At 40.3% G+C, this 12,606-nt stretch overlaps 1 protein-coding gene across 7 annotated transcripts in view; it reads right to left on the bottom strand.

Annotated features, from left to right (window-relative positions):
• LOC106946084 (CUGBP Elav-like family member 2) overlaps positions 1–12,606 on the bottom strand; it is a 40,492-nt gene that overhangs the window by 22,998 nt on the left and 4,888 nt on the right. The window contains exon 1 of one of the 7 annotated variants that reach the window (XM_015030212.1): positions 9,801–10,143. The exons of 5 other annotated variants lie outside the window; for them this stretch is intronic. In XM_015030212.1, the coding sequence (XP_014885698.1) occupies positions 9,801–9,871 (71 nt within the window). In that variant the 5' untranslated portion in view covers positions 9,872–10,143. Of the gene's footprint in view, positions 1–621; positions 948–9,800; positions 10,144–12,606 lie in introns of those variants that run through there. One more of the 7 variants, XM_015030211.1, reaches the window with a different exon arrangement.

A 12,606-nucleotide genomic window follows, 5' to 3' on the forward strand; every position in this document is an offset into this window, starting at 1 on the left:
CTTCAAAGTGTTACTTTAGTCCATCTTTTTCAATGGTACGACCACTTTCAACAAACTGGTTCACTGCACCAAAAAACATCTGAAACAAATATGAAACATTTATAGGTTTAGAAGTAGTTCAGAATAAAAAGGATTAGGAAAAAAAGTTCCTTTACTTAATCACATTTGTATTTAAATAGAAACATCTTCACATTTGTTTGTTTCGCTGCTCCAAGAAGCAGTTAACTTACACAATAACCTTGACATTTTATTATGATGGAAAATATTTCCCCCTTATTCATGAAAGTGTCAAGACCATGAAATGCCACCATTTTTGCACAACACATGCATCAATCATTTAAAGACTGGTTTAAAAGAGAGGAACAGTGATGGGAACCGTTGTGATTTCTTCATTTTCTACTGGATTTCCACCATCAGAGAACCATTGTGTTATACGCATTTGCCAAAATAATCTGAATGGGACAGACTACCCAAAAAGAAACAAACATAAGAAATATTGGTATTGGGTAAAAACTCCTCGGAGGAAAACGAGATATAAGAGTTGATAGTTACCAGGACATGAAACATCATTTACTACAGGGTTTAAAAAAATGTTTAACCAGAACATAGGTACACAGAGACCTCTGGACGCGAGCCATCCATCTTTTATAAATCGAGCCCAGCCGCTCTGCTGAAACGCCAAACTCCTTGAGGGACCTCAACGACATGCTAACAAATCGTGGTTTGGTTCCTGTCCGTCTGCAAATCCCACTCCCTGCCTCGGAAGACTTCTTCTTTTTCTCCTGGAGCCTGTCGATATTTTCAAATCATGACAGAGCAAAGCTGTGGTGAAACAAAAGCCACTCTCCTCCAAAAAAAATAAGAAAGGGGTGAGCGGCCCCCCTCCTTCCAGCAGCTAGTAACGGCTACAAGAAAACGGCACTGCAGAGGTCTGAACCTCAACAAATCGCTGGTTAGCAGGCAGAGATTTTGCAGTGCATCTTCTCTTCAGGCGCTCTGGCGATGGTACAGAGTAACCTACAGCTTCTTCGCCACAGCAGGCGAACAATATGTGATTGTTACCCCATGCTGGAGAACACTATTCGCCGTTCCTCTGCAGCACAATGGGCCGAGTCAGAGGGATGCTTTGCAGCACGTCGAGGGTTTCGTCTGTGCAGGCCGCAGCCCTGGTGTGTAACACCATTCAGCGTTGCAAAAAGGTCTTTCACACCATTTTACTGAGGGGCTTTTGATCAAACCCTACGTGTACAGAGAGCAAACATCTCAGACTGCGTCTGTATTAATGCATTAATACTGCATCTGCTACAGAGTGGCTTTAATGCCCAGTAATGTCCTAAAACTTCGCTTGATGTCTATAAAATATGTTTAAAGCCACACGATTTAATCTCATTATGCTACTGATGGCACATTTACCACATTGAGACCGATTTGAACTGTAAATATTCAACTACTGCTTTACCACACAGTCAAATATGATCATAATCACCAGACTAATCATTAAAATGACGACCCTTGTATTGCAAAACAGGTTTTTCTGACATGTTCAAGCCATTTTGAACTAAGTGATTTATATCTGCTGTAAATCCTCCCAACACAGCAAATAAAAGAAAAAAAAAAATAGAGATTAAAGCAAAAATCCCTTCAGGTAAAACTGTAATAGCTATAGAAGAAAATCCATGAGCTGGAGTGCTTTGCTAGGAAATGGAACGACAATGGTACACACATATATATAGATTTTTTTTCAAAGTTGTTTTTGAAAAACACATCAATGGTGTGTTAAGAGCAAGTTAACCAAGAGAGTACAGTAATTCAAAGCCTTCAAACTTGAAGGGAACAAAATGTCTAAAATGAAACCAGAGATTTCACACAGAAACGCTCTGTTATGCATTTATGTGTGAAGAATCTACTTTCGGTTCCGTAGCGTTTAGCAGCAGGTCGGTTCGCAGTTTTGTGATACAACACCGTCTTAAAGGTAACGTTTCCAAACCACCAAAATTCAGCGTTGCGTCTGTCTGTAAAATAACCAACTGTAGGTTTTAGATGAACATCTACAAACTGCAAGTATGATTATATTGCAAATTTATCATCAACAACTGTGTGTGTGCGCAAGAACTGATTGGACATGGAAAAAAAACGTTAATTACATCAATAAAGCGCAGTCATGTGTTGTACGGCCAGAATGTATGCTTGTTGTTTTAAGTAATAGAAAATGTTTCAAAAGCGTGTTAATAGATTTTGGTAAAGTCATTAAGAAATTGCGTTGCCACGCAACTAAGTTATTCGCTCACCAATAAATCAGCTCCAGGCAAAGAATGTTGTTCAATAATTTTTAGACTACTCGCCATCTGATTGCTTATTTGCAGTTCAGGCTGCAGCAGCATGAACTGCAATCATTATTAATCATTAAAAGTGGAGCCGATTATTACAAAAATGATTTCTTAATAAAAGTTTATCCATCATTCACCCAATACTCAGGAAGGTAAAAAAAATCTAAAACATTCTGCTGTCACGGCGAGACGGTTTACTTAAATATAGACGGCTCAACTTCAACTGTCACAGAGCGATGGAGACGTTGTGCGGCTCGTCCATCAACAATCTTGTCAAGCGACAGTTTGACAAGCTCAGAGACGGCCTACGGCAGCTGACCCGTCACCCAAAGCCAGAGACCGGACTGCCGGATGTCTACTGTTGCAGGTGATTTATCTGGACCGTGGGTGTGTGTTTTTGGGGGGGGGGGTGAGCTTTGATGCCATGGACACCTCTGCTGCGTCCATCACACAAAGAGCCATTTTGCCTGATTCTGCACATTATTTGAAAAGCTCAGCACATGTGTTTGGACATTACTCATAGCTAAACCATCAGGGGTAAAGAACAATGTCACAATACCAGGGGTGTTTCCACAGATAATGATGGAAAGCAATCTCACAGCTTCCTGTTCTAGTTTAGAAAAGTTGCAATATTTCTGGACAGCAACAGGGAAAATTTCCAGTTTCTAAAAGTCTTTGTTTTTGACAATTTTATAAGACTGTAAACCCCCGAAAAGAAAATGTTTGTCTAGTACTAGGGTCTTCTCTTTGTGTCACACAAACCACAAACAAATAATTGTTTAATTCAAATCAGTAGGTTAAAACCTAATTTGCTACTTCTTGGCATCTAAACCTTCAATCGCCTGTTTCTACTAGTTCGTTGTCCAACACGAATAAAATTTATGGGTGTGATCTTTTATATTTGTGCAGGACTTAAAGAAAAGGCTAAAGAAGTACTGAAAAGGTAGTTTGACTTATTTATTTTTACCGAGTTTCAACACATCTCTGGAAATAACGACACCTTCTAGATAACGAAAGAGGAAATAAAGTTTGGAAACTTTTTTTTAATACACCAAGATATATTTTTGTCACTGACTTACCAAGAAAGTACAACTCTAATCTCAGACTCCAAGACTGTTAACCTGGTATTACTATGGATCTATAACTGTGACAGTATTTGATAGTGCTGCTTTAATTATTATTGATCAAACATTTGCTGCTGTTGTTTAGAGAAACTGAAGCTGAGGGAGCCTATTTGCCTGTGGTTGTTTTAGTAGTCAAGCATGACAGGAAACATTTTTAAAAATCCAATAGCTCAACACCTTAAAAACTGTTTTCAAAGAGAATATTGTCCATAACCGTTAATTCAATAGCACAAAAAACAGGTTTTATTTGAAAGCCGTCCAAATTTTCTGTGTCACACGAGAAGATTGTAAAAGGATCTTTGACAACATTTTGTTTTAGTCATGGAGTGATTAAAAATAATCACTCCCACAGACTTGAAGCTGCAACTTCTTAATAGGAAAACAGGGGCAGGATTTACAAAGCACTAGAAAATCCCTTGATGCAGAATTGCTCTGACATATGTTTTGCAAAACAAACCAAGAATGGATGTCGCTGCAGGCACTAAAGCAAAAGGAGGGATAATGTCATTTGATTTCCATACCAAGTGCTTGAGCTAATCAGCACTTTGTGGTTCCGATGAGAAATTAAGACGTTTTCCCTTCTAGCATCAACTCCAATTCAGCTCGAAATGGCCCAATTCCATTGTTGCATTTCCCCTGATGAAGACAGACGTGTTCAATCAGCCCCTGAACAGACTGCATGTTAACAGACGGCCAGCATCTGATGACAAGACCAGGCCCATTAGCTACATAATCGCACTAAGTGTCCCTGGCGGTTATCGATGACGTTGGCCAATAAAAAGCTTTTGTTAGCCAATAATCAAGCAGACGAACGGCAAGAAATTTATTTAAGTCTTCAGCTGGAACTGAACTTCAGCCATGCAGCTCAAAGCAGACAAACGCAACCGCATTTGATTTGAAGATGGTTTTAGTCCACAACAAACCTACTTTATTCTCCAGTTTCTCCTGAAAGTAAAGCTACCTTTTAACAGATATTTGTAAGTTGTAAGTTGTACAACGTTAACCCAATGACGCTAACCCTGTCATTGGGTTAACGTTGTACAACTTACAAGTTGACAAGTTGGCAGGATTTCCGTTTCGAAATGTTGACATTTTTCTGGACTCATTTTTGGAGAGTAGTAAGGGGCTGCTTCACTTTGACATCTGGGTAAATTTAGATCAGTTCAAATAGAAAAATCTTAGAAAATCTAGATTAGAAATTGAACACATCTTTCAAAAATAAATCTGCTTGTGACCAGATATGCCTCGATGTCACAAGATACTGAAAAGAAATGGGCGCATCAATGGTTTGTTTAGATCTGGGGTGTCCAACGTGGCGCCTTTTGCGGCCCCCAGAACTATTCTGAGGCCATCCATCACGCTTCAGGAATTGCCTAAATTTGGTTTGCCAGCTCAGGCAGGTGATGCAACTGCACACCTTTATGTCTCAAATGTTAGGGAGCCATTTTTTCCTTTGCATTACTTTTTTTTTAAATGCAAGTGTAATAATCTTAAATGTAATGTAAGGTGTAACTGTATTTGTACTGTTTTACTTTTGCCTTAATAGTAATAAAACCAGAAATATCAAGTGACTGACAAAAAAAAGATGTAAATTTGGCTGACGCCAATTATTAAACTTGATCAAACAAAGCAAAACTGAGTCATCCTGTCTAGAAAAACTTGATCAATACAAAAAAATATGCAGGATATTGACTGTTAGACATTTTACATACTGCTTTTCTGCAGAAATTAGACTTCTTTGTTTGGTTCATGTACTGTCTTTTTAGTTTATTTCTTGCAATTTTAGTTCTTGCAATTTTAACCCTGATATAAAACTCAGTTTACATTTTTTTATATCAATCTGGGAGCAGAAAATCACAAGAATCAATTAACATTTTACAATCTGTGGAGAAACCAATGCAAAGAATGCAGTGACGAATATTCAATTCAAATTCAACAAAAGCAAAGATTTTGCCCCGCAAATGAATAGGAGAGCCGTTTTTCCCTGCTTGTCACATGCTCCATATCCAGTCAGTCAGGGCTCCACTTGACTTGTTCACTCAAGACGCTCTTTAAAAACTTGACAGCCGACCCAACTTGATGCGAGCAACAGATACTCACCTCTCAATCGCAGCCACACGACCCTTTTCATAACTTTTAATAAGTTGCAGCCATTTGTTTTATACACAAACTTCAGATACACTCATCCTTAAAAAAACCTCTGATCTAGATGTTTATGCAACGGTGAAAATATTGAGCATTTTCCTCAATATTTTTTGCTTGCGGAAGAATTTGGTCAACCTTTGATCAAAATAACCCCCTGCTGAGCACGGCAGACGTGATTATGAGCGTTTCAAAGCTGTTCGTGTGGCTCCGGTCTTGTAATTACAACTTCAAAACAGAAGCAGAAGAAGCAGAAAAACAGGTGACAAGCCAGATCTGAGCACTACTTATTTTCCGACTCTCAGTGTCCGCTTTGATAACAGCTGTCCTTAAGAGTCCCAAAACGGAGAAGAAAGAAGATCAGCTAGCCCGAGCGGCTCCCTGTTGCCGAGCCAAAGATCTCCCGCTTCAAACTGATCAACAGCTCACCAACCACAAGAAAAAGGATTACAGTGTCACTTAGCTCACTGGCATAGCATTATGACTCTGCTGGCTGCCAAGGGATCACATTTAAGCCCTGATATCCACCCATACTGTCAACAACCAGGCAGATAATTCAATCAAATGCAACTTCATCAACTTGTAAACGCCACCACAAGTCCCGTAAATAAGACACTCTGGAACGAAAGCGTGAACAAAACATTATGTAGTGGAATAACATTTGTACTAAAAGGAACTCATACTTTGACTGGCTGCAAACGCTAAACACCTGACTTAAAAACAATGTCAGATGATTTAATCCGTAAAACGCAATGATGGCCGTTATACGCTTGCTTACAAGATGCCTTTGTAGGAAAAAAGCTACATTCTTAAAGGGATAGTATGGATTTTCCCACGAGTCATCTGTGAGACTCCTACTATTGCAGGAGAAAGGTGTAACCTGTGGTTTTGTGGAGAAGTAAAGAATCCCTCAGAGGGGAGCAGCTGACTGTGAGCCTGACCAGATCGTTTCCAAGGCGCTACAAGACCTGAAAAAGCCCAGGAAGGCATTATATTTGGAGCCATTTCATAGAAGATATCTTGAAACAAAATCCAGAAAGCTTACTCCATTCTCGGCCGACTAAGAACAGACTGACGGGTCACAGTTGATCGGGAGGGATTGACACAGGCTCCAGTTTAGTACAGCAATATGAACAATATTCAGCTGAAGAAGAACAACACGAACAAGGAGAAGAAGAACGAGAAGAAGAAGAATGCATGAAGTCATTTGTAGTAGTTTAGATAATTGATATACTACCATAGCTCTAAATTCAAGGGATAAGAACATTTTCATGATTAAATGTTCAAACCTGCAAAAAAAAAGAAAAAGAAGTCAATTATACAACCATGTTGTCTACCAATATATTTTTAACTGAAGTTATGCAATTATTTTTGCTATAATTGCTTCCTTTTGCCCGTCAATGTCTTGTTAATACAAAAATAATAATAATACAGAGGAACCGATACAGGATCATTCTAGACTGAAACAGTGTTGCTAAAACACTGCCTCTGGTGCATACAAAACATTTTTACATTGTACGAAAGAATCCTGTCCATGAAAATTAATTCACCAGTAGCTCTGTATGGTTTGTCTTTCTGGTCCTTTTTCATAATATCTTCGTTTGCGATCAACCACAGCAGAAGGGTTAGTTGCTGCGGGTTCCTGCTCTGATGGTCAGCTTCAGTCTGGCTCCCTCATGACCCATGTCACCAGCCCACCAACGCCTTTGCAAAGTCTGTAACCACAGTTTTCCTCTGCCACTTGTTGCTGTGCACCTCCAGTCAGCAGTATGAAAAATTTACAAAAGGCTACTAAAATTGTCTTTGGAATATTTCCAGTTGCATTTTTTTCTGCATAAAATTTTCATAATTAAAAATATTTTTAAAGCTCTTGTAGATACCATTAGCCTTTACACCACGGTATTATTACCCATCATTATACAGCATTAATCTCATCCCAATCCATGCCTATTTTAAATTTCAATACAACGCTCCAAATAGAAGCAAATGTTATAAGGTTATGCAAGTTCAGCCAAACGTTGCCGCCATCAGTGGTTCTCATATTAAAAACAGTCTCTCCAGTTTTACACCTTCTCTTGGCTAGAAAAAAAAAAGCCTCTTATGACGTTATAATGAAACTGAGATTGAACAATAAATCCCACTCGGCATTGGTTATTATGACATTCTCATAATATAATGTAATGTAAAACAGTTTATAGTAAAACAGAAAATAAACGATTATTTCCACTCCTGCACACTTATTACAGTCATAATCATGTGGATAATTATTAATCTCCAATTTAATTCCTATACATAAAAGCATAAGCACAAAATGTACAAGGTTTGCAAACATTTGCTTATTGCACAGATTATCCTTTTTTTTCCCTGCAACACAGATGCCATTTATAGCTCAGAGCCCTTCTAAAACAGTTGCTTCAATGCAAGTGAAGGTTACTGCTCCAATTTGCACATTTATGATCGCTTCTTAAAACTAGAAATTTTTATAAACAGCCCATATTGCACAAGAGAGAAAAACCCTGGTCCTCACGGTCCACTGTCCTACATGTTTTAGCTGTTCCTTTGCTTCATCACACCTGATTCAGTACTAGCATTTAGGCCTGTCACGATAACAAATTATGCTGGACAATAAATCGTTCCAGACGTTATTGCGATAAACGATAATGTTGTTGTGTTGAGACCATTTCCAAGGAATTTAATGGTAATGGCAAAATACTAATGCAAGAGCACATTCTTTAAGATCAATAACCTTTAAATTCTCATGAACATTTAACACTGGAGCTGGAAGACATTTTAAATATCCAAAATAAATAAACAAAACAACAAATAAAATTAATTTTAAAGTCTTTGTAGACGAAACTGTCCTTCTAAATAAGAGCTAGTTGAGACCAAAGCACCAAACTTAAGACTTTTATCATCCAGTTTTTGGTAGAAAAAAAGAGAGAAAAAGAGAAACGAGGAATCATACCAATGGAAATTATTGAGATTGTTTTAATTTATCATGTGATCAACTAATTTATTGGTTATTGTGACAGGCCTACTAGCATTTCCTCCTGCATGACATCAAATGCTGCAGAAGTCTTAATTTAAATCAGGAGTTTGGACCCAGCCAAGCCAGCCAAAGCCTAAAATTATTGAGCTATGCAAAATAATTGAAATAAAAAATAAATAAAAAATGTAAAAAAAAAAAAAAAAAAAAACAAAATGATCATCTCTTTTTTTTATTTATCCGGAGGGGCATATTTAGAGATTCAAATGTAGGGGGGAAAGACAACATCCAAGTTTGACGTGTCAATGACCTGCTAAATTTTTTTTGTACTACGTTGCTCAACTTCCATCTTGTTTCCCAAATAAAATTAGATAACGCTATGCGAGCGGGACAGCAGTGCTGGTTAGCACCCCCAGCCCTCCGTCTTGTTTACATACTCTGTCACAAGACCTCCATTAATGGCTCAATAATGTAGCAAACCACGTGTTTTCTGCCGTCGAGCACTCGCATTTCAACATGGACGTTGACAACGACGTCTGTTAACACTAAAGGGGCGTCAAACAAGCCTCCGCTTGTGTAACTACTGGGGAAATAAATGCCAACGGAGCCTGTCAATATTCAGTAAATACGAGTTGAAGTGGTAGAGGGACCTTAGCTTTAAAGTGAAATTAAACACCTTCCGTTTTGCTTAAGCACTCTGAACCTGTTTGCTTGTACAACGTAAGGCTCCAAACATGAAGGTGGTGCTGCGTTTGTTCAGTTACAGAAGCACAAATAGATAAGAACACAGTGTTTGGACAAGCTGCCCAGGGTTGTTTTTCTGGACCGATACTGAAACGTGTGATCTCCGGAAGCACATGTCAGTCGACTATGCTGCGCCCCGCATAGCTAACTGCGTTTATTCTTCGACAAAACACATTTTTAACTCCCAAACAGCGCCCGGCCTCTCTCTTGAAGACGAGTTAATTGTCCCAACTAAAACACAGCTGCTCCCCTGTTGGCAGTCTTCAAACTTTAAACAACCAAGTTGAACTCCAGGTGAGCGGATCCCGTCACCGCTGTTAGCAACGTTAGCATACCAGGAAGCTAGCGCTAGCCTCAACTGTGTTGTTTTTTTCCCTCCACCTCAAAAAAAAAAAAAAAAAAAAACACTCACGGGGCTTTCCGAGCCTGAAGAAGCGAAATGCCAACACGATAGAAATTGATTCCCGAGCTACTTACATTGTGTCGCTCGAAGTCATTAACCGACTTTCGGTGAGGGGCAGGAAATCTAGGTTGTACGTCGAAGTCATGCTCAGAAACAGCGTCGAACAATGAGAGAAGCGACGCCCGCACAGAGCGAGAGGCTGAACTCCTGCGAGACGAGAAGACGAAGCGGAGCAGGTGCAGGGAGGGGGCGTCTTCTTCTTCAAAGCTGCATGGGAGAGAGCGAGAGAGAGGAGGGGGGCAACCAGCGTCCGCCTTGCTTCTCCCTAGTCTTCCGAATGAAATAAACTCAGGCAAGGCAAGCTGCTTTCTGTCTCTGCTCACCGAACTGCAGCAAAGCAGAGGCGTGGCCAGAGCCAGAAAAGTCTGAAACCACGCCGCCAGCAGCATCTCTGACCCCCATATAAAATTAATCTGTGCCCCACTTGGTGCTCCGTGGAGACTTTATTATCTATTACTGGCAGCAGAATGGTTGCTGTGCTTCTATATTGAAAGATTCCCTCTTCTCTGCAGTCCCATTTAGAAATGGCCTGCTGGATTCATATTCGTGCGGATATTACAGTCACTGATAAGAGGCAAAGCTATTTTTGAGGAGGGGGTTTTAGAGAGATAACAACAGTTTGAAAAGAAATAACAGACGTGGAGGAAAATTATTTTTGATTTTTTTGTTTGTTTGTTTGTTTGTTTCTTTCCTCGAATAGCGTTTTGTAGTTTGAATACCCCTTGAACATTTCCACCTCTTAACCTCTTGTAGGATTTGATGTATTTGGTGGACATTGAGTCCGGCACAAACGTGAAGGAAGGAAAGCAAATGAAACAAACAAAAAACCTAAAAAGTGTGGCATTTATTTGTACTCAACCCCATTTATGCAATCACCCCAAGATAAAAATCCAGCGCGAAGTCACCTTTGTCCTATTTAAGTACAGGGCAGTACAGGAAGTGTACTGAAAAGGCCCAGACGGTTTGTTAAAAACATGAATCATTACAGTTGGAGTAAACATCATGAGGAAGACCAAGGAACACAGCAGGCAGGTCAGAAGTGAAGTTGTGTAAAAGTTTAAAACAGGGTTGGTTGTAAAACCATAACCCAGGCTTTAAATATCTCACAGAGAGATCACTGCTCAATACAGCATCCAAAAAATGAAGGAGGCTCAGGCCGGGTTTCTGATTACACTAGGCCAAAACTAAGCTGTGTAGGCATTCATAGAAAACGCTATGTGTGGAAGAAACACCATGCATCCTAGTGAACGCATCATCTGCATCTCAAATCATCTTGGCAACAACACGTGGGTCAGGTTTCCTTCAGCAGGGCGACGGAAGCTGGTTAGAGTTGATGGCGAGTTAGTATTAGGGAAGCAAGACAGAAAATCTGTCAGAATTAAATCGTCTGGACCAAAGCATATTTGTGAGTTGGAACGGCCCAATCAAAGTCCAGACCTTATTCCAGTTGAGAATTCTTGCAAGACTTGCAAACTCCCACTCTAGGAGGAGCTTTCTACGCAATCCGACCAAGCTGGACCTGTTTTACAAAGAGAAGACATTTCGATCTCTAGATTGTCATTGCGGATGAGTCGCTTCATTCCAGTGGAAGCTCGTGCCTGCGTGACAGGATGTAAAAAGACTTGATTGATGCTTTTGCTGGGCACCTTGGAATAAAACCTACAGTCATAGCTTTCAAATATTCTTACTGATAAAAAAAGATGATAAAAAAGACCTGGAAATGTTCGAAACCGCCGCCTCCCATTGGTCAGAGAGTGAAAGATGCTTACGTAATGGAATGAGTGACTGCAGGTCTACAGAATGAAAATGGAGGTGTTCAGACAAAGATGGAAGAGCATTACTGTACCAGAGTGTGTGAACAACCTGAGAGCTGTTACCGCCTGCGTAAGACTGGACCATGAATCTCATGCTGACCTGAAATGTCCTTATATTTCTCTTTGTTGGAACAAGATTTAGAAAACAAGAAAGGCAAAACGTGGAAGGCACTGAGCTCCACTGAATGTGAATAGGGTTTTTTTTGTTTTTAATAAAAGGCTTATTCGAAGAGCACTGCAGATTTTTATCAGAGCACTAAAAATGTTTACACTTTGTATCAGTTGCTCTTCCATTTATGTTTTCTGCTGTTGTTGTTGATTTTTTTTTTTTTTTTTTTTTTTTTTTTTTTTAAAAGGTCAGTAGGTTAGTCACCCTGATGTTCCAGCTCGTTCCATAGTTTACATTGCAGAAAAGCCAAAAGTGAAATAGCTGAAATGCGGTTTTTCTTGTTCCCCCCTGTGTCACAGGTCATATCCCCCTTTGTGCCGGTGCTGAGCTGTTGTTTCTCTGGGGGAGGGGGAGCCTATCCTCCTTTGTTGAGCCGGATTTGCAGGGCGAGGCCCTCCGCACACGAGGGGGCGAGTGGAAAAGAGAGTGGGGGCCGATGGAGGGGGGGGTCGATGCGGGGTCGTTGTCAAGTGCAGCTCGGCAGAGGGACAGGAGGGGTTTTAGCCTAATTATCGAACCGTTCATTATTGGCCCCGGCAGCTGCGCGGTCCTGAAATATTATTCATAGCGAGCGTTAAGAAACAGCCCATTTATGAAAGCTGACTTGATCCTCGTATCCATAGCAATTTCAAGGCGACCTGGCACCGGCGTTCAGCACGCTCTATTAAATAAATAGTGTTTATGAAGAGGGGTGGCGTGCGTGACGTGATAATGCAAGCTGTTCTGCGGTACGTACAGAGAAGCCCACGGTCCTGCGTGAGCTACCATTAATCTCGAGGGGGGGTACGGGGGGGGGGGGGGGGGTGTTAAAAAAAGGTGGGGCAAACCCCTCCGGGA

The sequence above is a fragment of the Poecilia latipinna genome, unplaced genomic scaffold (genome assembly GCF_001443285.1).
Source record: "Poecilia latipinna isolate Pla-1442-1.1 unplaced genomic scaffold, P_latipinna-1.0 Scaffold175, whole genome shotgun sequence".
Lineage (NCBI taxonomy): Eukaryota > Metazoa > Chordata > Actinopteri > Cyprinodontiformes > Poeciliidae > Poecilia > Poecilia latipinna.